Source organism: Scophthalmus maximus, chromosome 20 (genome assembly GCF_022379125.1).
Source record: "Scophthalmus maximus strain ysfricsl-2021 chromosome 20, ASM2237912v1, whole genome shotgun sequence".
In the NCBI taxonomy this organism is placed as follows: domain Eukaryota; kingdom Metazoa; phylum Chordata; class Actinopteri; order Pleuronectiformes; family Scophthalmidae; genus Scophthalmus; species Scophthalmus maximus.
The window spans coordinates 17719680-17742533 of record NC_061534.1 but is presented as its reverse complement, the minus strand read 5'-3'; the positions used below and the strand labels follow the sequence as shown (position 1 = coordinate 17742533).

The window sequence follows — 22854 nt, the reverse complement described above, 5'->3', positions numbered from 1 at the left end:
GGCCACAGGTGATGGCGCACCAAATTACACATGCCTTCATTCTCACACACACACACACACACACACACACACACACACACACACACACACACTGAGGTGGACCTCAGTAGTGGCTGCTCCCTCAGACCTCATTTAAAGATGAAATCTTTTATGTGACCAAAGTGTCGTCTATAATTAATGATCACTTGTGTGTAATTTAGAGGGATCTCACCTGTGGCCCTGTCCCCCATCTCAGTTGGAGCACACACATACACACACACACACAAGATATCTCAAGTGCACACAAGAATCTTCAGTCGTCACGCTGAGCAGAATGAGAAGAAAATCCTATCATGACAATTAAAGATAATATATATTTCAATAATATTGAATACAGATTTTTGATTTAAATACATTATTTTTAATAACTTAATCTTAATTGCTGTGAGTAAAAGCTAAAGGAGTCTTTCTTTTATATCTCCAAACTTCTTTTTTTCCAAATACTTATTAATGATACAATTGAAAATCTGCAGCATTTTGAATATTTAAACACAGGGGGCAATTTGCCGGGGGGTGATGCGTGGGATTTCCCCCCTTCTGATCTTCATATCCCAACCTCTGCTGATTAATTTTTATCCCGATGGGGGAAAAAATGTATCCTCCCCTCATAGTGATCAATGCTACTTCACCAATAGACCATACAAAATTCCTAATATATACATTTTTAAACTAAGTAAAGTGCTGTAACGTGAACAGTCTATAGTGTGATATAACGATAAAATCCTAAATGGACAACCCACTGTCAGCGCTCGGGTTCGTGAGACAATAGATGATTTACCTAATGATCCTGGTTCCATCAGCCTTGACCACTGCACGGCTTTTCAGAATGTCACCAAGCACGAATATTTGGAAGGGAGATTTAAAGTTTTGTTGTGCATGTGTAACGGTGGCCAGACAGTCGAGTGCGTGCAGTGCAGTGTGTTAAGACCTCACGGACATGTTGAGAAACGTGCTAGCAGCTAATGCTAGCAATCATGATTTTAAGCTCCCTTGGTAGAGCGCCCATCTCCCATGCGGAGGTCAGGGGTTCGAGCCATCCCCTCTCTGATTTTTTCACAAATCGCACCCTGGCTAAACGCACTGTGAAGGTTTTGGAACAGTCACGTTTGCTTACGTTTAGGGACTAAAACAATTTGGTTAGGTTTCTATAGAGATCATTGTATCCAGACATGAATTGTATGGATCCAGTTTTCTGGACATTTTCTATTGGTTTGCCGTTCACATATGAAGAACACAGCTGGGGATAGTCTACATCAGACGCCTTCACAACAGCAGGAACATTTTCAGGAACATTCAGGCGAGGGGATGCCCACTCGCTTGCCATGAATAATTTGGAGATTTGCTGACGTACCTGTTTTCTCACATGGACTCACCCTGACATTTTCCAAAAGTGTTGCGCAACATTTGCGTTCTCATATACAGCCTCTCCAGAAAAGTTCAGTGAAATGTTTGAAAGCAGCTTAATTAAATCAAGTACTGAGATCTTTTCTGCCTCCACAGCAGCTTGGTTAAAAATGTGTGAAAATTAGCGAGTTATGGTTCAGTTGTTTAAGTTGTTGTATTTGTTCCTAAAGATGTTGGATGTTTTATACTTCTATCAATAGTAAAAACACCAGAGGAAAGAAGGAAATACATTTTTCAAACTGCTTTCTGCATCTCTGAAGGCAAGACAATGCCAACTTGGGTCATTTGTCAAACTGCCAGTCGGAGTCGCAGCGCTCCAAGCGGTGTCATGTTAAACAAAACAGCGCATTGATGCAATGCACAAAGAGTTGGTTATGTCAATGTGATATTTATCACCTCTGATCAAGAAGAAATTAGTGTGAAAATAAGGTCGTAGATCATGTGGGTTCGATTAAGTGTCAGAGGTGTGGGGGGGGGGTGCATCTGAAGGTGCTGTGGCCTCAAGACAGCGACACTACACTGAAGCTTATCACCTCAGACATCCTTTAATATGGTCACCAAGCAGCGAAGTCTTTATGAACATTGGTGTGTTGTTCATATTCCATATTCCATACCTTTTCCTCTTTTGGTTTGTGATGTTTTTTGTTTTTTTTAAAAGCTCTTTGTTTTTTGGTCACACAATTTGTGTTGGCCCTCTTCTTTCAGTTTTGTTTCATGATTTGTTTTTGCAAATACTGTAAATGACACCTGAGCAGCTCTGGAAATCTGAGCCACTGTTTTCTTTCGGCCTGCCAGCTGTGACTACAACAGCTGATCTCGCTTGCACACACCGCTATAGTTATTATTGCAGCATGATTTGCATTGATACACTGCAGGTAGAATCACATTAGAGGCCTTGTGGATACTTGAAGGATTGAAGGAACCTGTTGTGTACAGGGCACTGCTGCTTCCTTCATAGAAACAAAAAACTCTTACAGGAAATCTAATGAATGAACTTCTGAGACGTTGATGGACGGATGCAGGATCTCAATCTAAGCCAACAGTTTAAGGAAATTGACACTTAAGTTCACTTTTATTGCACTTACCATACGGTAAGGTTCCTTCTAATCCACCTTATAAGTATCATCAAAGGACTACCTATGAATCCAGGGACAAGATGCCCACTGTTGAAGACTCTGCTCACATTCAGTCTGTCTGACAAGTCCGGTGTTCAGCATCAGTCGGCAGATAACAAACGACAATCTGATTCAGCCAATGAGATGCTCCTAATTACCTAATGAACGGGGATATGAGGTGATTTGTTGCCATGGTTCGCTTGTTAGGTTAAGTGGTGGGAATCGACAGGACGGTTAGATGTTGTCTCTTACTGTATCTGTTCTTAAAGGTACGTCAGTTTCATGGATTTGCCTTCTGTTACGCCGAGAGCAGTTTGGTTTGCTGGACTGTATTTCTGTTTGAAATCTGTAGTCTGTTTGTAAAATGTAATGAAAATCACATGAATATTCAATATAAAGGTTTCCTAGATGTGGAGTAGATTTTTCTCTCAGGTGATCCTACAAACATCCTATTTTCTTATAACTGTTTCAGACCCATGCAGAACAGATTTTTTATTTTTTTTGTTGGCTTAAATCAGAATGGTGTCCTCTCTTTATACTCAACACCATTGACATGACATCATACTTGAACAAACAAAAAGTCAGCAGCTTTGGGGGGGCGATATTTGCCTGGATGTTGCAGGGCACACATGACATGTTGCTGTTTTTCTAACAAATAAATATATAAATAATGAAAAAATTATAATTTGATGAAGCTATTCTATATGATCTCATTGATCTGATGCCTTTTCAGTGTTCATCTCGTGTATGTGCAATTAGGCACAGCTGGAATAAGTTTCATGATGCAAAGGATTAAGGAGCAGATTTGTCGGCATGAGGGTGCAGATTAATTAACATACATGTCCTTCTGCCTTCACATGGCTGTAGGGACTTAATGACCCGAAGGAGAAGCTTTTCCTACAGTATAAAGCAGCTGATGTCAGAATCAATCATATTACTTCATAAATTAAGCCAGACTACTTTACTGCTTTAACCACAGCAAGTTTAATATTTCTTAATTGGCCATTTAAACGTATTAGAAGTGTTTGATTGAATTAAACTTATATTCTTTATTTCCTTCAGTTATTTCTGTGCATTTGTTGAAAACATTTAGAGATTCTTGATAAAATCACTAAAGTACCGGAGGAGTGAGATTGTTTCAGAGACATGTGGTTCTACAGTAGAGATTAGGGATTTTCCAATCCGATATTCCATATCGGTATTGGGGCGATATTGGCCAAAATGACTGGATCGGATATCGGAATTAATAGGAAATCAAATCCGATCCGATACATTACAGTAAACATACCAAATAAATGCCTATTTATATATCTACTTAGCATTGAACGACATTCCAGCATCATATTTTTGTGTTAATTTATTATTATTTAATTAACAGTTTACAGTTCAATGTGTTTTTTTGCTTGTTTGAAGGGTGCTGACCATAAAACATTTTGCCAAAAGTTCTGTGAGAAATAAAACAGAAGTATGCCATAACTCAATCATGTTGCTGGCTATGTATGTCTTCCTTTAGGGAAGTTGATTATTTGTCTTACAGTTGAGTATGAGGTTGTAGATGGCTTGGGTAAGCAAAGTGAATCCTAAACAATGCATTATTAATGTTTTATTTCACGAGTAATACTTTGTATGTGGTTGTGTAACTTCTTAAACACACTTTGCGCTCAGTCTAAACAGATCTTGAATGTACCAAAACCAGCTTTAACAAAGCATGGCAGAGAGTCAAAGGATCCAATACATTCTTCATATCTGGATTCATTCTCTCCATCAATCCCCAACCAAGAGTTTTGAATATGCTTTTCAAAGTAGCCACTTTCATTTGTTTGTTTGCAAAATTGTCCAGACCTATGTTCCCGTGTTCACCTGGGTTTTCCCTCCGGACTACGGAGCAGGAGGAGATGTACAGTAAGGATGTGTTGTTGTGGAAAGCCTCTCAGCCTGGCCCTGTCGCCCTCCTGCCTCTTCCCACCTCCCTCTGCTCCCCATCCCTCTGCTATTGACCATGTTGCACATTATAAATCAACTGCGAGTTGAGCTACCTTGCAAGTACCCTAATGAAAGCTCATTTATAAAGTGGCTAAATGGTCCTGACAAAAGTCCTAATGAGGAAATCAATAATTCAGTGATTGTTACTCTGCTTATACTAATACGTCCCTCTTGCAGTGCTTTGATTCCAGCTAAGAGACGGACATTTTTTACCGTCTTCAGTTCTGCAGCTGTCAGCACTGTTGTAGGTGGGTTTTTTTTTTTTCTGTCCTTGAAGCTTTGAGATAAATTGTCTGTTCTTGTCTGTTGCTTGTTGGAAAGATCAAAAGCCATCTGGGATGTGTGCTTCTGTAGAGAATTCACCTGAAATCATGAACGTGAAGAACTTTACTTCACTAACCATTAAATACTTATTTACCACTTTTTATGAGACTGGCTGCTCTCTGTTCACTTAGATGAGGTTTGCCATAAAAAATTGAGATGAATGATTTTCCATTAAATAATTCACCTCAGACCTGGAGTGAGTGGAAAACTGTCACTGCTATTGTGTTATTGTGAACAGTTTTCTAGAAAGAAAAAAAAATCAAATTTCCCATTGTACATAAACTGTGTTCAATTCAATTCAATTCAATTTTATTTGTATAGCGCCATATCACAACATACATTGTCTCAAGGCACTTTACATAGTGAGGTCAATATTACAATATTACAGGGAAAACCCAACAATCCCACAATGAGCAAAGCACAATCTCTGACAGAACCAGACTCAGTTGTGGGCGGTCATCTGTCTCGACCGGTTGGGGTGAGGAGAGAAATGAGGAAGAGAGGAGAGGTGGGAGGAAAGAGGGTGGGAGGAGAGACAGTAGGAGAGAAGAGAGAGAGAGAGGACAGTTGTACAACCGCCGCTGTAATCTCTACCAGACTGATACTTATAATAAAAAAATACAATTATGTTGTTGTTATTATTAGTGATGATATGAATATTAATATCAATAATAACAATAATAGTGACGGGTTTGGGTCCTGCAGCTCTGGGGTCAGCTCTGGGGTGTTGGTTTGTGTATGTACAGTGTATGTGACTGGGGTAATCATATTGACGTTGCATTATGTTTTAAATGTTGTTAATAGCGGAGCACTCACATGTACTTGTTGGAGGCTTCAACGGAAATGCTGTTCCTGCACTTTGAATAGGATGATGTCGCTGAATTGCATCGTGGTTCTGATGATGCACTTTGTTCGCGCTGCGTATACAGAAGAAAATTGAGAAAAACTCAACTTGGCACCAGTCTATCAAATCATGCTAAAGCAAATACAGGTCCTGCCAGAGATCAAACGTCAAAATGAGTCTGGAGAGAGAAAGCAGCTGCTGAACCTGGTATGTGTTCATATATGTGGAGCTAATTCCCTGTAACTTCCCTTTACCATTGCATTGACAGCTAGCATGGCATGTTAGCACAAAATGTGTAGTATATCCTTAGCGGGAAACTGTTATTGGCTGTTGTCATCATGACAATTGTGCCAGCAACAGGCGTCGGACATGGTTACCTTCAAGTATTAAAGCAAGGCATACGTGTGAGTGCTCAGTAATGGTACGTTCACACCGCACGCAACTTGAATTTTGGGGGTGCCCACATAGTGACAATAGTTTTATCCTCCATTTCTGAAACAACGTCAGAACGTCTGACGACAGTTACGCCGAGGATCTCAACGCTTATTGGTTTTGTGACAACGCGTAAAGGGAATATTTCCCTAGAATTTCCCTAAATATTTCAACTCGAGTGTTATTCACATCCCGCCAATGGTGCCATTTGAATCGCCTGATGCAAGTGACATGGATGTTCATGTCACTTGCATGCGTCTACTTGGTCTTTGCATTGTCTTTGTATGTAATCTCCTCACGTGAACAATTTGCATCGTGTTCAGTGTGAACCCACCATATGGGTTTGAAAGTTACCTTAAGGTTTAACATTCAGTACGTCACTGTTCACATCACCCTCACTCTCACTGCTCTTCAGATCTGATACATCCATTTCACACCTCTCCTCCAGCTCTCATGAGTATGAGTTTCATGCGTTTATTTGTGCTCCAATAGGAACAATATTTGTGATATTCATTGACAGTTATCAGCAGGTCTTAGGAAAGGACTCATTACGGATTTATTGACTCTGGTGTTTGCATTTAGCCTTGTGTGAGCTGGCTTCAGCCCTTTATCTGTTTGCTTCCCTTTTCCCATCGACTTTCCCAATACAGCTCTTCTCATGTACATGTAATTCTATTTCTGTTGTCAGACAATGGAACCAATTAAAACATTAGGACGCTGCTGCGCTGTAATGTTAAAATCCTGATTTTGTAACTAAAAATCTAAATCACTTCACACATAAGTTAAAGACAACAACTGTGCTGTGATTTTGGCTGTATTTAGCTCGAAGCTCATTCACGCCTGTTCCTGTTTTTTCTATCGATTGAGAGGCATGTGGAGATGTGCCTGTGGAGGGAAAGCCCAGCCTCACACTTGTGGGGCAATACTGGTGACTCTCCGACCTTTAAAATGTTTTTCTTTTCCATCTTATTGACAAAACTGCTAAGTTGGTAACACTAACCATAAACTTTCCCCCAATAACATATTAGAAATGGACTGTGCCAATTCTGCCAATGAGGAAACTCCTCTAAAGATCCAGTCCATAACCATCCATAACTATCTATTAAGCTCCGTTCAGAAATATAGTCCCATCCATCCATCTTCTTCTGCTAATCTGGGATCGGGTCGCAGGGGCAGCCGGCTAAGCACGTTGTTCCAGACATCCGTCTCCCCGGCCATGGTTTCCACTTCACCCTGCGGGATCTCGAGCCGTTCCCAGGCCAGATGGGATATATAGCCCCTCCAGCTCTAGGTCTCCTTCCAGTTGGACTTGCCTGGTAAACCTCCAAAGGAAGGTGCCCATGTGGCATCCTGTAAAAAGATGCCCAAACCACCTAAACTGACCCCTTTTGACGCAAAGGAGCAGTGGTTTTACTCCGAGCTCCCTCCGTATGACCCAACTACTCACCTTATCACCAAGGCTGAGCCCAGCTGCCCTACGGAGAAAGCTAATAGCGGCCGCTTGTATTCACAATCTCATTGTTTCGGTTTCTACCAGACCATGACTATCGGTGAGGGTCAGAACTTCCTGGTAAACCAAAAGCTTCTCCTTTGCGACTCAGCTCCCTCATCAGCACAACAGGCCTGGACAACGTCTGCATTAGAGTGGACCCCGCCCTAATCCGCCTGTCAATCTTCCGATCCATTTTCCCCTCACTCATCAACAAGACCCAGAGACACTTCACTTAACACTTCACCTGGTGCAGCAACTCATCCCCAACCCTCAGAGAACAATCCACCCTTTTCCAGCAGAGAACAGGAATATAGTACGTGTTAAATATTCAATTTCAAATGATTTCCTTTAAGTTTTAAAGGCCTGTATTCTATAGTTATCATGACCACATACTTTACCGAGACTGCTGCGTTATATCTTGCTTCACTAATAAAAAACTAAAAAATATAACAAAAGGGGTTACCGGAAAAAGAAAAGGTGTTATTTTATTCTTGTAGCCTTGAGAGAATGTAAGCAGATTACGGACAGATGGTGACTCACCCCAGCAAGGTCATTCATCATCAGCCTTAGTGTGTACTGTAGGAAGCCCGCGGGGCAGCACCCCAGTCCTCTGTTAATTGCAGGGGCAGGTAGATTACCCTCTTACACCCCTCACAGGGCCTTAATGTTGGGCATGGGTACCCACTGGCCATCCCATGTGGTCCCTCAGATGGCTCCTTAACTGGTGTTTTATTCATCATCATGCTTCAATATGTGATTAATGAAGCACATTATGCATTCTTTGGAGATTAATTACATTTAGGACATCAGAGTTGTATTTCCTGTGTAGTTTAGAAGATCATTTTACTTCATACACAAATACACCTTTAAACAATTGTCTGTGGTTTCTTTTCCTTTTTTCATTCACAGCATATAAGGGACTGTAGACAGAAGAGCAGAAGCAATCCAATGACTGCACCAGATTTTGATGTGGTAGGGGGAAAAAACTCCCATGTTAACTTTTTTCTTGGTCCCTTTGCAATACCTGTTATCTTGTCTTTTTCAGAACAAAGAATAAGCTGTGGTACTTTGAGTTCGGCACTTCGGAGACCTTTTCAGCCACGTGTAAGAAGCTCCATGACTTTCTGGAGGTTGAGGTAAATCAAACCATGTGTTTTCTGTTTGTGGAGACAAAAGAAACAAAGAAGTAGTAGTCACCGCCTTTGTCTCTATTTATTATTAATGTATTATTACATGAATCCTATGGAGTCATACATTGATCAAACCATAAGAATAAAAAATGCCTCGGAACATGATTCGGTTCAATCGTTGTTCCATAAATAGCCCAAATTTATAATAGTTTCAAATTCACCCAGACAAAGCGTTGATGGGTGATGGCTATCTGTGCACCTCCTCATCGGCTTCTCACTGAACCTCAGTTCAACACACAGGTAATTAGCCCGGCATGACCCTGCTGTGTGTGATATTGAGTGATAATGAAGATGGTGTCTATACAATTCATCTTCCCACATCTCAGAGATATCCACTCAGTGTACAGGTCTTTATTAACTAGTGTTGGATACTATATTAGAGCATGAATGGAGGTGAAGACAGATCAATGCTGTTATAAAATACAATATTTTGAATAATACTTCTTTATTCTAAAGCCGGACAGTTCTGTTGGACTCTTTTCAGCTTAGTCAGACAAAATTGTAATGAATGGGGGTTTAAAAATGGGCTCAGGCACAGACAGAAGCTGCTTTCACACTTGCACTGTAGCCCTGAACTTATAGACATTACCCAGAGGAGCTGTATGTGAGAATGCAAATGTTCGAATCGGACCAGATAAAACCAGACCTCCAACAGACTTTACCCTGCCAGCTCCCTGGTAGAATATCCATGTAATGTCCGAATGAGCTGATGTGTGAACAGAGCAGGTAACAGTTCGGAGAAGTCAAAGCAAGCGAGTGGGCGTGTTGATGACGTTTCTAACACTCTACCCGGGCGCCACCCCTCCTATGAACAAGAGTATTTTCAGTAGGTGAGAATGCATCTCTCACAGACAATCTCTGGTTGTGTGCTGCATTTGTGAAACCGAAAATCTGAACAATGACTGGACATGATTCATTTGTTATAGAGGCGTATTCGTATTCAAGCAAACACAGAGAGACCGTTTAGGTTCAGACAGACAGGTTAAGGCCCAGGCTTAGACAAGGAGAGACAGGTTCGGGATAAGACTGTTCTAGGCTCAGACAAATACAAATGATTCAGGTAAAGTTAGTGAGACCTTTGTATGTTCTAATGAAGAGACAGGGGAATACTGACACCGAAACAGGAGGTTACCATCATTGATATTTTCTTTCCTTTTCCAGCTAATTTCATTTTAGAAGCTTCTCATTGGCTTAAAGCTCAGGCGAATTATCTGACTACTTTAGACTCTATAATTTGAATTACGCCCGCTTACCACATAATATAAACTCAGTTTCAAACCAACACTCATTGGTTGGTTCAAAAGCATATTTACATCAGACATGATTGTTTATCAGGTGAATTGTGGATGCTGAGCCATTCAGTAACGCTCCTTAATTTCAAATGGTCATGTGCATTGGTTTTATATTTATATATTTTTTTTTACCCAGCATTCTTAAGACAAACAGTGATTTCTCTGATAATGGAAGTTTAACTTTCCTGAGTATGTATGCCTGAATTGCCATAAAACCTAAAATCTTAACCTTAATGGCTGAAAAGTGAATTTTATTACCAGTAAATAAAATTGCTATAAATAAATAGCTATAATTGCTATAAATAAAATGCTTTTGTTTTTAGTGTATTATACCTTTAATAAATGAAGCTAAATTAATTGAGTTTTTGTGCAGTAACTGTGACCTGTCATTGCTCAAACAGAAAAATGCAGCTTACATTGCGTACCCATATGGAAGATGTGTGATTAGCTAAATTCTGTCTTTTTCCTTCTAAAAGTGTGATGGTGTCACTCTGGACCTCAGCAGTATCTCCCTGGAAGGAATTGCCATTCTCAACATTCCCAGCATGCACGGCGGTTCCAACCTTTGGGGTGAGAGCAAGAAGCGGAGGGGAAACCGGAGGGGAGGCAAAAAGGGCCAAGACAAGAGGACGCCCCTGGTCGACGCCAAAGAGCTCATGTTTGCAGTTCAAGGTAGCATTGACAACATAAGAATTGACGTGACTGATGAAGCCTGGTGAATTTGGTGATCCTTAGACTTTTCATTTTATGCCCCAGTGAAGTATCAGCATCTATATGGATTGGCACAACATTGTGTTCATAGCCTGCTAATCACAACCTGTCTTTTAATTCAAGGCCACCAGTTTTTGTTTCCCCTGTCAAATAACTTAAAATGTACTAGTTGGATAGGGACTAAATCTTTGTACCAACTTTTGTGGTGGTCAATCCTGATGACTCTTGTGATCCTCCTGAGTCATACGTTGTAGTTTCTGCTAATTAACAAATGTTAGCATGCTGATCATTCAGGGCCGACTCTAGCCATTTTGGTGTCCTAGGCTGAATTATGACTGGATTTTTCCTCAAATTTTTAATACCATAATTCTGTCTTTATTATGATTTTCATTTAAGTACCCCTATCATACATATGCTTTGTGATCCTCAAAGAAATTTATATAATTTTCAGACATACATTTGATATAGTAGGGCAGCAGAGAGGCTGCTGGAGACATCTAACTATCGTAACTTCTCCCCAGGGTCTCGCTCTGGCCTCGCTGCTGCGCACTTATGAAAAAAAAATTTTGATCCATGCGGAGCCCCCCGGAAATTCTTTGGTAACGGCCTACGTCGCCTATGCCAAGAACTGGCCCTGTGATCATGTATCACTGATGGCCTGACTTTTCATTTGAGTTAAATAGCCAAACATTATGAGCTGGATTGGCACTTTATTTCTGTACCGACTTTTGTGGCCTTCAAACTGAATCCTGATAACTCCCCCATTGCCATACTTTGTGTTGACTGCTAATTATTTTTCGTTAGCATGCCAACTCTAAACTGACTTGCTTATCACCATGTGAACGTTGTCATCGTGAGGTAGCTATCCTGATGTTAGCATTTTGCTCACTGATGTGAGAGGTCCTAGCGTGGTTACAAACACATTCTCAAGATTTTTGTTTTTGAAAAGTCAGAAATCTTGACACATACTGAGGTAACTGGTGAGTCATCAGTACTTTCAAGGCCCTGTGTATACTGTTGATCGTGGTTTGCCCATTTGGACAGTAATACTGTGAATTAAATAGGTCTGACAGTTTGGGCAGACCTCAAGCCCAAAGACAGTCTGTGTCCTTGCTCATATGAGAGAGATCAAAGTGCATGAATATTTCACCGATGACAAGGTGAATCATATCAAGCAGGTTTTGTTTGCAAAGAAGAGGTACAATCATGTGACCGTTTGGCACTGTCACTTGAGTATTAATGTCCTGTGTAGGTGCCTGTAGACGCGCTAAATTAATACGAGCGGACTAACGGGGGTGGGGGGCGGGGGGAGGGGGGGGAGTGGTGGGCAAACCCATGAATCCATTTGCGTCAAAAGGAAGCCCGTCAATTGAAATACATGAATGAATGGAGCAGAGTGAGAGCAGCTGCTCTGTGGTCACTGGTAAAACTATGTGAGCCACGTTAAGGAGTTATTCGGAAAATGAGAGAAATGTCCAGAAAGCTGTGGTAGATCCAGGTGGATCCCAATCCACTAAGTATTAATATGGAATGAAAAAAAATACTGGTAAAGATCTTACATACAGTTCTATACACACACACTAATGGACACAGTTTTATACATACAGTTTCTTGCTCAATCTTTTCCAAGTCCTGATACTTATGATAATGTAGATGGTGGAATAGACCGTATTTATAAGGCACTTTTCTAGTCCTATCAACCACCCAAAGTCACATTCACCAATTTTAACACACATTCATACAGCGCTACTATTTACTGCGATTTTCACATTCATACACTGCCAGAAGAGCCATTAAAGGCAGTGAAGGGTTAAGTGTCTTGCCCAAGGACACTTTGACATGCAGATTGGGGGAAGCCACATTTGACCTGTGGTGCTGATGTTATTTGTGAAACCTCCACCAAAGTAAACTTAACAAGATGCTCCACATTCCTCATTTTAACGCGGGCGACAGGCAAATCTTCTGATATTCTCCCTCTAGAATGACACCCAGCCTAAAATTACATTTAATTCTGATAATATTTTTGACTTTTTTCCAAAATATTATTGTGATATGTTGTAAAATTACAACTTTATTATTGAAATATTATGACTTATCCTCATAAAATGATGATCTTTTCTCGTAATATTACCACTTATTTCATGACCTTGTTCTCACATTTTTTTCTTTTTTTCCCTTTCAGTGACTGTTGTAGTAGAGCACCTTTCATAACTCAAACAAAGTGGTTTACAAGACACAAATGTAGAATTGAAGGCAACCAATTTGACACATTAAAAAACTATTTGAAGATCATATATTATACCTCATATTGATATTTAAAATAGCTCAACAACCGCAGCTTTTCTTCGTGTTTAATGAAATTAGCAGATGCCTAACTAAGGTTAAGCATATGGGCATCAATATGTTAAGTTTGTCCAAATGTCAAAGATTGGTTTTCAAAATGTTTTACTTCTGGATGACAAGGCAGTTGGTATGAGTTCCTGTAAAACTGACCTTTTCAAAAATGTGTCTTATGTTGAATGTAAAATAATCAAAGCATCAAAGGACAGAAATAAATGAAAATAAATTAGTAGAAAAAGTGTTTAAATGAAAAAAAAATAGAGCAACATATTTTTTCTCCTCACAAATGAACAACTGCCTTAAGTTTTAGATTCCTTTTGGTTTTTGCTTTTTTATTTTCGATCATGTGAAACTCCTGCCCATTCAGGTGATGGCCCAGTATGTTTTTTTTTTGTTTTCGGTTTCCTGCAGCGACGGTGTGTTTGTACTCGGGGATGGAGTGGATGTTACAATCAGCGTCTGGGTTCAAACATGACGATTCAGTGAGGCTCTCCAGACATTGCTGCCAGCGATCCCTTAGGAGACTTCACTGGTCAGAACATGACTGGCTGGGGAAAAAAAACATCTCTGCGAAGCTGTCTATTAGGCTTTATGGTTTTGTTTTTCTTAGCTGTTGTGCCTTCAACGCTCTTTAGAATCTATTGCAGCATTTACTGTACTATTGAAATTAAAAAAAAATGTGGGGGGTGGCTGAGGAAACAAACAAACATAGTTCTATCAAGCACAGCTGCTTATTTGGATGCTTTAACTTCTCAAGTTTGATTATGTGACTGTTAGATGAAGATAAAATTAGAGTTTTATTAATCCCACGTTGGGGAAATTCACTTGTTACAGCAGCAGAAAGAGTCAAAGGCATCTGGGAAGAGGTAGAAAATAAAAAAATATATTCAAGAAAAAAAAGATTACAAAAAGCTACATACATTTTATTCTTAGGTATTGCCCTTGTGAAAGAAGGCTAAAAAGTGCAGTGGTTTGGATTGAAATTTAAAAAAATTAAAATAAAATGTGTATATATATAGGTGTAAACAAAACATCTATCCATTCCATTCTATTCTCTGGCTCACAAATTTTCGTGCTCAGCTGCTACAACTAGGGGAAACACGGTATATATATATATATTGCACACAATAATACAAATTGCAGAGTTGTGGTGGATATAGATAGACATATATTAAGTACAGAAGATGTGGGTGGGACAGATGAGGAGACAACGCGTGGGAGATAGGTGATCAATTTAAAGCCAAATCATGCAATAATAAACACTCCATTACTGCCTGAATAAAAATCAATCTGTTTGGTGTTTGTGGTTAAAAAAAGTGCCTTCCCAAACCTGGGAAGGCACTTAGTGTTAAGTGTGTCTTTGTATGCCACCATGTCTCTGTATGTTCATGCCCATCTTTGTCAGTTTATTGATGTGTGATGGAGAGCATATGGGTATGTGTGTGTGTGTGTGTGTGTGTGTGTGTGTGTGTGTGTGTCTCTCTGTGTGTGTCTCTGTGTGTGAATGGATGCCCTTGCTGAAGGTGCCCTCAAGTTGAGCGGCCAAACTTGTCAGAGCAAGAAAACGGCGTATTTAGAGGTAAACACAGTGCATCAGCCCAGAGAGGGAACCGCCGAGCACGTTGCATGGATCAAAATAAAAAAAAAATCCTGACCTTTCGGGAGCTGTTAAATCGTCCCGCTGGTGACGCCAGGAGACAAGCCCCTCAGGTGGAAGGGAATGGCTGTGGAGTGAATTATTTAGAATGGGTCTGAGGTTTCAGGGGTGGGTGCATAGTAGGAAGGGGGATGTTGATACATGGGTGGAGGGTTGATTCTTGGGACTGATGCCCCATGACAAGCCTCGTGTAGCTTTCATTGGACGATCTTCCTCCACACACACACCTTCCTTCCTCTTCCCGCCATTCCTCTTTTGTTTTACTTTCAGCTGCTGCTCCTTAGTTGTTTTCTCCTTTATTCCTCCGCTCTCACATCTGTCGCTCCACATGTGTCAGTGCCGCCACCGGCCACGACAGTTAGTGGTTGTTAGACAGTGACGCGGATGCCGTTTCTCATCCCACACTCTGAGATTAAAGCCCCAGCACTGCTTTTTTGAATGTCCCATATGAACTATTCATTCATACAAATGTGTCACTCACACGTCACCGTGTCTGTGTTTGTGTTTATTGCAGTTAAGAATTGTCTTTATCACTCGAGAGAGTAGAGTACGAGGTGTTTCGGTTTGTATTTGGCTGCCAGCTGATAATCTTCTGTGTTAATAATTACACATCCTTCTGGTGTAAAACACTTATTTGACTCAGTTTTCCTCCCAATATATCTTGGGACAGTAACATGATGTCTTTGTGTCTATATTTGACACTGTATGTTTTTATTATTATTGTTTCAGGCATTTCATTTGCTCCACTAATATGATAAATAATAGCTGGTGATCCAAGATAAAAATGGAAATTTCACCAGTAAATTATGCTAGATGAAGTCGGACTTTGATTCACTCATTTCTGTGTTGAAATTGTGTGTCTGTACTTTATAAATATTTTTGAAAATACAGAAATTTATCATTATTAAAACATTATTGCATTTTTTATTCTCTTCACTGATTTTATTTTTAGTTAGGGTTAGGGTTATGGAGTCGAAAAAAGACCTAACCTACAAACGGGACTTACTTATCTGTCTTTATTCTAAGCTAAGCTAACAATGTCATGGCTCTAGCTACATACTAATTGAACAGATATGATAGTGGCATTGGTTTTCTCATCTAAAAGCGTCTATAGTCTGTGGGACAAGAATTATCATGTGATGTCACTTTGGAAGATGGGTTTAAGGGAGCCTGTCCATATAGGTCGTTGGCAGAGAGAGGCTCTATGGTCTTTCCCACAGTAAACACTCTCTAGTATATTGTATCTGTGTATCCCCAGGCAACAAGGAAGCCCTATCACCGTGGTGACGCTGTCCATCACGTGTCAGTGCAGGTCTGTACGGGCTGTTTGCGTGAACGTGAGATGTCATGAAGGGTGGGGGAGCAGCTATAAAGCCCAGTGTCAAGAGGTCTGCTGTGTATGTACACACACTGCTCTACTACAATCCTGGAAAGCCAGTGCCGAGATAGGGATAGACGCATGTCCATCACCATGGTGACAACTGGACACCACAGCTTGGCAGCGACAGCAACGCCTCACGACAACAGCAACATTACCTACGACACTCCTTCAGGAAACCAACACGGCTCAGATAAACATGACAGCGACAGAGCAGCACCGGTGACAGCGAGCTAACTCGCCCGCACGCACCACAAGTGCCTAAAAATGGGTCTTGGTTTCAATTAGTGTCTGTATACTCCCAACAGCGAGGCAGCAGCTTCTTAATTTGTGGAAGGACGAGTCAATGGAGTGTCGGAGGCAGAACGGGCCGCTGAAACAGATGGGCCCTGCATGACACTGGGCTTCAAGCAGGGGCAAAATCAATGCTCATAACTGCAAAACAGAAGAGAAATTAATAATTATTGTATCACAAGATTGCCTTGCATCGCCGGTGCGATCTAATTAATAGCTGTTTTGTTTGGAGCTTGTTTTTCTCGTTGCCATTTTTCCTTCTTTTTTTTTTTACCAGTGAATGTTTAATATTTCAGACGGAGAAGGTTACGTCTAATATGTATCATGTATTTCTCCACTTTCTTACTAAATCTTCTTCGGTCATATTCAAGTGTTTTCATCTTAACAATTACAATTACAAATAACATCAACAACATTTGGGGGCAACAGATATTTCATATTGAATCATTTACTGAACCAGACGTGTTCATGCTGAAGAGAAGGACACTTTTTCTTATTGTCCCGTGTTCAAACGAGACCACGACATCAACACTGAGAGACATGTCCATGTTAGCTGGACTTTCTATCTGTAATATATTTGTTTGTGTGTGTGTGTGTGTGTGTTTTAGACCTGTCTGACCAGTTGTTGGAGGTGGTGGGGCTGGAAGGAGCCATGGAGATGGGACAGATCTACACCGGCCTGAAGAGTGCTGGACGACGTCTGGCACAGTGCTCCTCCGTGACCATCAGGTTGGTGTTAAACCCTGCTGCATAGGAAAATTGACCCCGATCAAATAAGTGATCGCATTATTTTATCAGTCTTTTGTGTATGACGTTTTTTAAATATATAAAGTCAATTGAATATTGAAAAATTTAAATGGTAACTTGCTGCCCAATGTGGGCTGAGTTTGTTTTGTTTCTTGTTTTTTGTAGTTTCACTCATCACTTCCACTATAAAATGATGTTTCTTTCATTACTTACAGAACTAGTAAATCCCTTCCGATGCAGATTGATGGTGAACCTTGGATGCAAACTCCCTGCACAGTAAGCTGTTAAATGTATTCACTATTTTTCCTCAATGTGTATGACACACACAGGTGGTCAGCTACAGTTTAGCCAAAATATGTATACTGTATCTATGATACATTTTACATAAACAGTGCCTCTCAGTGTGGTTGACTTTTCAATGTGCATTGACGTCAAGTGATTCAGCTGTTCGCTTTGAGCCTGTTATACTATTTAACAGGGATGTGAGGAATGCAACATTGAGGAACTGTTGCATTAACCTCTTTTTGGAAAGCATTTCACTGTAATCACCTAAAAAATAAAGTGCACTTTAACCATTTTGAAAATAACAAACTATAATGAAAAATGAGACAAGTTCTATCAGCTGCATCTGGTTGTTGATTGAAAGTTCTTCACAACCTGAATGAAGCATGTTTAAAAGCATATAGCAGCTCCTGACACATGCTAGAAAGATGCTAACTCACTCGTTAGCTTTTTTCATATCATAAGCTAAAGTGGGTGATTGTTTTAGAAAGAAGCAAATTTTCAGATTTGGCTTGTCTGTCTGTGGTCTAACTATAGCTAACCAGCTAAGATCGGTTCATGTGATGATAGTATATGACATTCCCAGGCAGCACATACGTCTCGCCAACGTCAACTGTCCGAACTTATGGATTTTTTTCACCAAACTGTTCAGGTTGAATATATCATGCCTGCAGCACCTTTGTCGACACCCACCTCTTATGTTGTGCATCATCAGAGGCGTGTTGTTACACCTGTTCTCATTAGCAATAGTGATATTGAGATGAATGCTTTTGCATCACTGCAGCAAGGTGACTGCACAAAACGAAATGTTCAGCTGGTGTTTAGTTCCTAGAGACCTGAGAGTGTCATTATTCAAAGCCCCCACACAGCTATGCTACATCTGCACAGACATTTTCACTCAAACTGATTAGAGCGTGTGAATGACAGACATCTCAGCAGTGATAGAACAGTCAATCAAAACAACAGTCCTTGCACTAAACGACTTAGTTCAGCTATTGTTGAAACTGTTTCTGAAAATTAATTGTTCAAAAGTTTCAAAATAAATGACAAACTGGCTTCTAGTGCAGGTATCCGTGCCTCACATTTTTTCCACAGATCACTGCAGTAATTTATGATAACAAATACTCAATGATGCAGGCCTTATGCTTTTTCTAATTTCATCTACGTCTTAAACACGTACCGCGAGGAATGTTTGCTCTCTATCCAAGTTGTTCATTTTTCAAAATGAAACTCCTCAGTTTGTGTTGATTGCTGTCATGTTTAGCTTTAATTACACCACGGCATTTGAAGTGCTGCTGAGATTTACATACGGACCACCCGGGCAAAGCTTTAAAAGGACCCAGTGCATGACAAAATAAGTGGCCGGAAAGTGCTCTTGCATCTGCTGTCACAGCTCCAGAGGGAAAAGTTTGGATCTGATGACACGTGATTGTGTCGCAGTGATTTCCACGGCAAGTTATTAATACTGTATGTTGGTGCTGTATGTGAATCAGTTGACCTGTTAAATGCTTATGAAAACATTACAGATGAAATGGGTTGTTATCCCACTAATTATTAACAACAACTATGCAATTGCATCTCAGTTCCTCTGCATGCATATTTAACACCATCAATCCATTTGCATTTTGAAGTGACATATGACATGTATTAGGGTCTCTTTGATGAATACATCTGAAAAAACTGCTACCGAATTAAATTTTACTGTATTTCCAGGTATGATTTTTGTTTAAAATGCCTCTTTGCTATTTTTTTTATACAATACCCTCACCTGTTTCTTAGTTTGGAGGATTTTTTTAAGGCTAAATGGAATATATTACATACAAAATTAATTTGTTCAAATTGTTTTTCATTTCTGCCTAAGGCCCATATATATCTGCAATGCTGCATTCACAACAAAGGCAAAGTGAATTTTCGCTTGGGTTACTTGCGTGAGTTTGGTCACTGGTCGCTTGAGTAACATGAGTAAAAACAACCTGAGAATATCCACCCATTCTCTTTTGAATGCTGACGTCAGTGATGTCTGGAGGATCTCAATGCTAATTGGCTTTCTCAAAATCGCGTCACACAAATATTTTGTTAAGCTGACGGCAGGAATTTAGTGTATTTGCATTAGCCGCGTCATTCATACCGTTTACATCGTCTTTGCATTTGCTTTGCCTTTGGTGTCAACACAGCTTAACTGCGACTCTTGATACTTGCGATGCCAAATGATTCATCTTTAAAAACAGAGTTCAATTATTCGCTAAACTTATCTGGGGTATTCCTTTGGTTTGTCCTTTTGTGTCCAATGTTTCTCCCTAAAAGGTTATCATGTATATTGTAAAGTACATCAGAAACATTAGTATCAATCATTTCAAATGATGGAAGGATGTATACAAAACCTGGTAATTGCTACAGAACAGGGAATGTCAGATTGTAACGTTAAGTATCCTAAAATATACACACATATCCCAACAGACTCCATTTGACTAGAGCCCATATGCACTCAAGGACAGGGAGAGTCTCTTTAAAATACAAGAATCACGGGACCAGCTCTGTTTCAAAGTTGCTTTATCAGCATTTGTATCATCCAGGAGAAGCAGAACCTGATAAACTGATTAACCTCTGTAAGCACCAGAACTTACAGAGACTCTCAAAATCTAGTTTTTGTGTTTTCTGGTGGTCTTGCTCAGATGCATGAAGTTTACAACCACAAGTGTTGCCACAGAGCAATGTTTTAAAAGCAGTTTCCTGACTGAGTACCTCTTGGAAGCATGCTCATGATACATGATCCTGCTGATGTCTTGATTTTGATGCTGCTTCACTGATAAACAGCAAAGTATTGCAGCAATACATGAACAAAGAAAAGGAAGGACAGACTGCTACCAAACATTGATGTAGACAAGGTATAAATTTCTTCCAAAAACTTACTTTGCAAATGTGAGGAAAGAATTTAATTCAATTAAATGTGTTTAAAAGTACACATAAAATGAATTTTGATGAGAAACATTATCACATCTTTGTTTGTTTACCCCACCAAAAAAACTCCATTAGTTGCCTTTAACAACAAATTATTTAAACAGGCACATATCAAAAGCCCCTGAAGGATGGAATATTCATCTCATCCTGCACTTTGGAAGTGTTGACGAGAACAAACAAGGGACTGTTTTGCTGACGTAAAGTCAGATTTTTTGTGAATCTACAGGTGTAAACTTTATCCTGCTTCATAGAATGAATGTGTTCAGTTAATAAAAATGCCATTCCACTCACTAGATTACTAGATTTAAATATTTCTTGTGCACAAGTGGCAATTTTGACTTGTTAGCGCTTGAGCAAAGGTTAATTAGCATGTTCGAAAAGTTATGGGTATCAATGTTTAGTCTAAAAATGGACTGAAGAATTTGGCCTGTTGCAACAACGCAGAGAAATATCATCGGTTTGTAGAGCAGCATTAACTCGTTGAATGTGTGAATGTAATTTGAAGAAAAAAATCTGCTTGCTGGGTGGAGGTGAAAAGGTGCGACTCATGAGGCTGATGGGATTCAAGCATTAGGCTCAGATTACTGAAACAAGGAGCTAACAGATACACACGAAACAGAAAATGGTCTCTAACTTTTACTGAGACCTGCAGTATCACACTAAATCTGAATTCTTATTTCCCTCTCACACCAGATTGAGATCGTCCACAAGAATCAGGCTCCTATGTTGACAGGGATGCCACAAGGCCGAAGCTTCTTCTCTTCAGTCATCAGGAGAACACATGCTGAGAGCAAAGACTGATCCAACACGGTCCAAGACCTTCGAGTCGGCACAAGTGCCTGCAGAGCAGTGGTCACCAGTCGATCTTCACTCAGATGGTCGTGAAAGGCGTGCCGAAAGGATGCCTGTTCGATTGCCCAGAGTACAGTAGCAAACTGTCGGTTTCAGTGTATGTTGCCTGCAGCATGGCGACCTTGATGAAAAGGCCTCGTTTAATCCAGAGTGAGGTGTGTTTAGGACTGACGCTTTGATCTACATTGTGTCGTGTAGTTTAGCTCAAAAAGTGAAGCTATTTCTGTGGTCTAATTTTCTAAAAGCCAATTCTTATTTTTTTCTGTTGTGATCTGTGCCATGTGGAATCAGTCCACAAATGAATGTGTTTTGTTTCATGATGTATTCATTAATTCATATTTTGCTGCTATTGATGTTTTTTAACTTTTTTTTGTTTTGCATTTGCATACCCCAGATGCATGAAGGGCAGTGATAGAGTTGTCCTGTTGTTGGAACTGACATATCTGGAGTTTGCGGCTCATCTTTCAAGTGTGTTTAGTAAAGAAGTGCCGTTTATTTGGTCAGCATTTCCTCATAGCTTCACTCCTGACTGGCTTCGAGTAGTGCGGAGACAGAGAATCTCTTTTTTGCTTTCTTTTAATAGTTCCTGCTTGTCATGTTTGGATCTGCTTGTGTTGCTGCTCCGTCAGTGGAACGATTAGGAATTATTGTTGTTATTGATCGCTCATAAAAAATGCATGATACTCTTTGTTTCGACGTGGCACTTGAGATTTTTAGACAGTTTTTACCAATTGTGTGTACATTTTTTGTTGCATGAGTGACCAAGATCTGTTTTGACACTTCTACAGCGCAGCTTGGTTTAACCATATCAAACTCTTTCCATGAGATGGCTGCATTTTTATAAGATTCTGTGGGGGTTTTTTGAGCAGGTATTCGGGTACAGTACTTTTAAAATGACAAAACGGTAAGAAGGCAACAGAAAAGAGTCAAGTGTTAAATAGAACTGCATGACTGTATAGATAGACAATGACAAGAAGCAGTTTGACCTCTTCTGGTCATTGATTTGTTCTGATGTCTACAGTTGAGTGAATATAATTTGCTGCACACACCAACGTACATTAAACAATTAAAGTCTAAATACAAAATGACTACTGACATCAAATTTGGGGGGATTTGTTTCAGATTCACCAGCTTGACACACCTGCATGTTTTAAGAGAATAATTTCAGGCACGACTGTTTCAGTCTTTAAAACTGCCATATGCCCGTGGGGACCGAGCTCTGATCGGTCTCCCTAATCTTTGCTTTGTATGATGCAGCGTTTGTACAGTGAGGTTGTATTTTTGTACACAGTATAATTTATTTTTTTCTGCTTAATGCTTCATTCTAGAACTCACTGTGTTGTTCTGCCTAAAAAAACTATGCTTTCCAGTGTTGACTGAGAAAAGTGATAAATCAAAATAATAATAAAACAAAAGATTTTGTTGTTTGACATAGTGTCCTGGTGTTCTTTTTATATTAATCTTGGATTTATCAAATGATACTGCACCTTTTTGCAAATGTTTTTGCCATTTTGCAAGAG

At 39.9% G+C, this 22854-nt stretch overlaps 1 protein-coding gene across 2 annotated transcripts in view; it reads left to right on the top strand.

Moving 5' to 3' along the window:
• The window catches only part of dgkb (diacylglycerol kinase, beta), a 75119-nt gene extending 52355 nt beyond the window's left edge, over positions 1–22764 (top strand). For both annotated transcript variants that reach the window (XM_035608990.2, XM_035608988.2), the window contains 5 exons: positions 8679–8769; positions 10592–10787; positions 17104–17224; positions 17458–17518; positions 21176–22764. In XM_035608990.2, coding sequence (XP_035464883.1) covers positions 8679–8769; positions 10592–10787; positions 17104–17224; positions 17458–17518; positions 21176–21283 — 577 coding nt within the window. In that variant the 3' untranslated portion in view covers positions 21284–22764. The remainder of the gene's footprint in view (positions 1–8678; positions 8770–10591; positions 10788–17103; positions 17225–17457; positions 17519–21175) is intronic.
• The last annotated feature ends 90 nt before the right edge of the window (positions 22765–22854 follow it).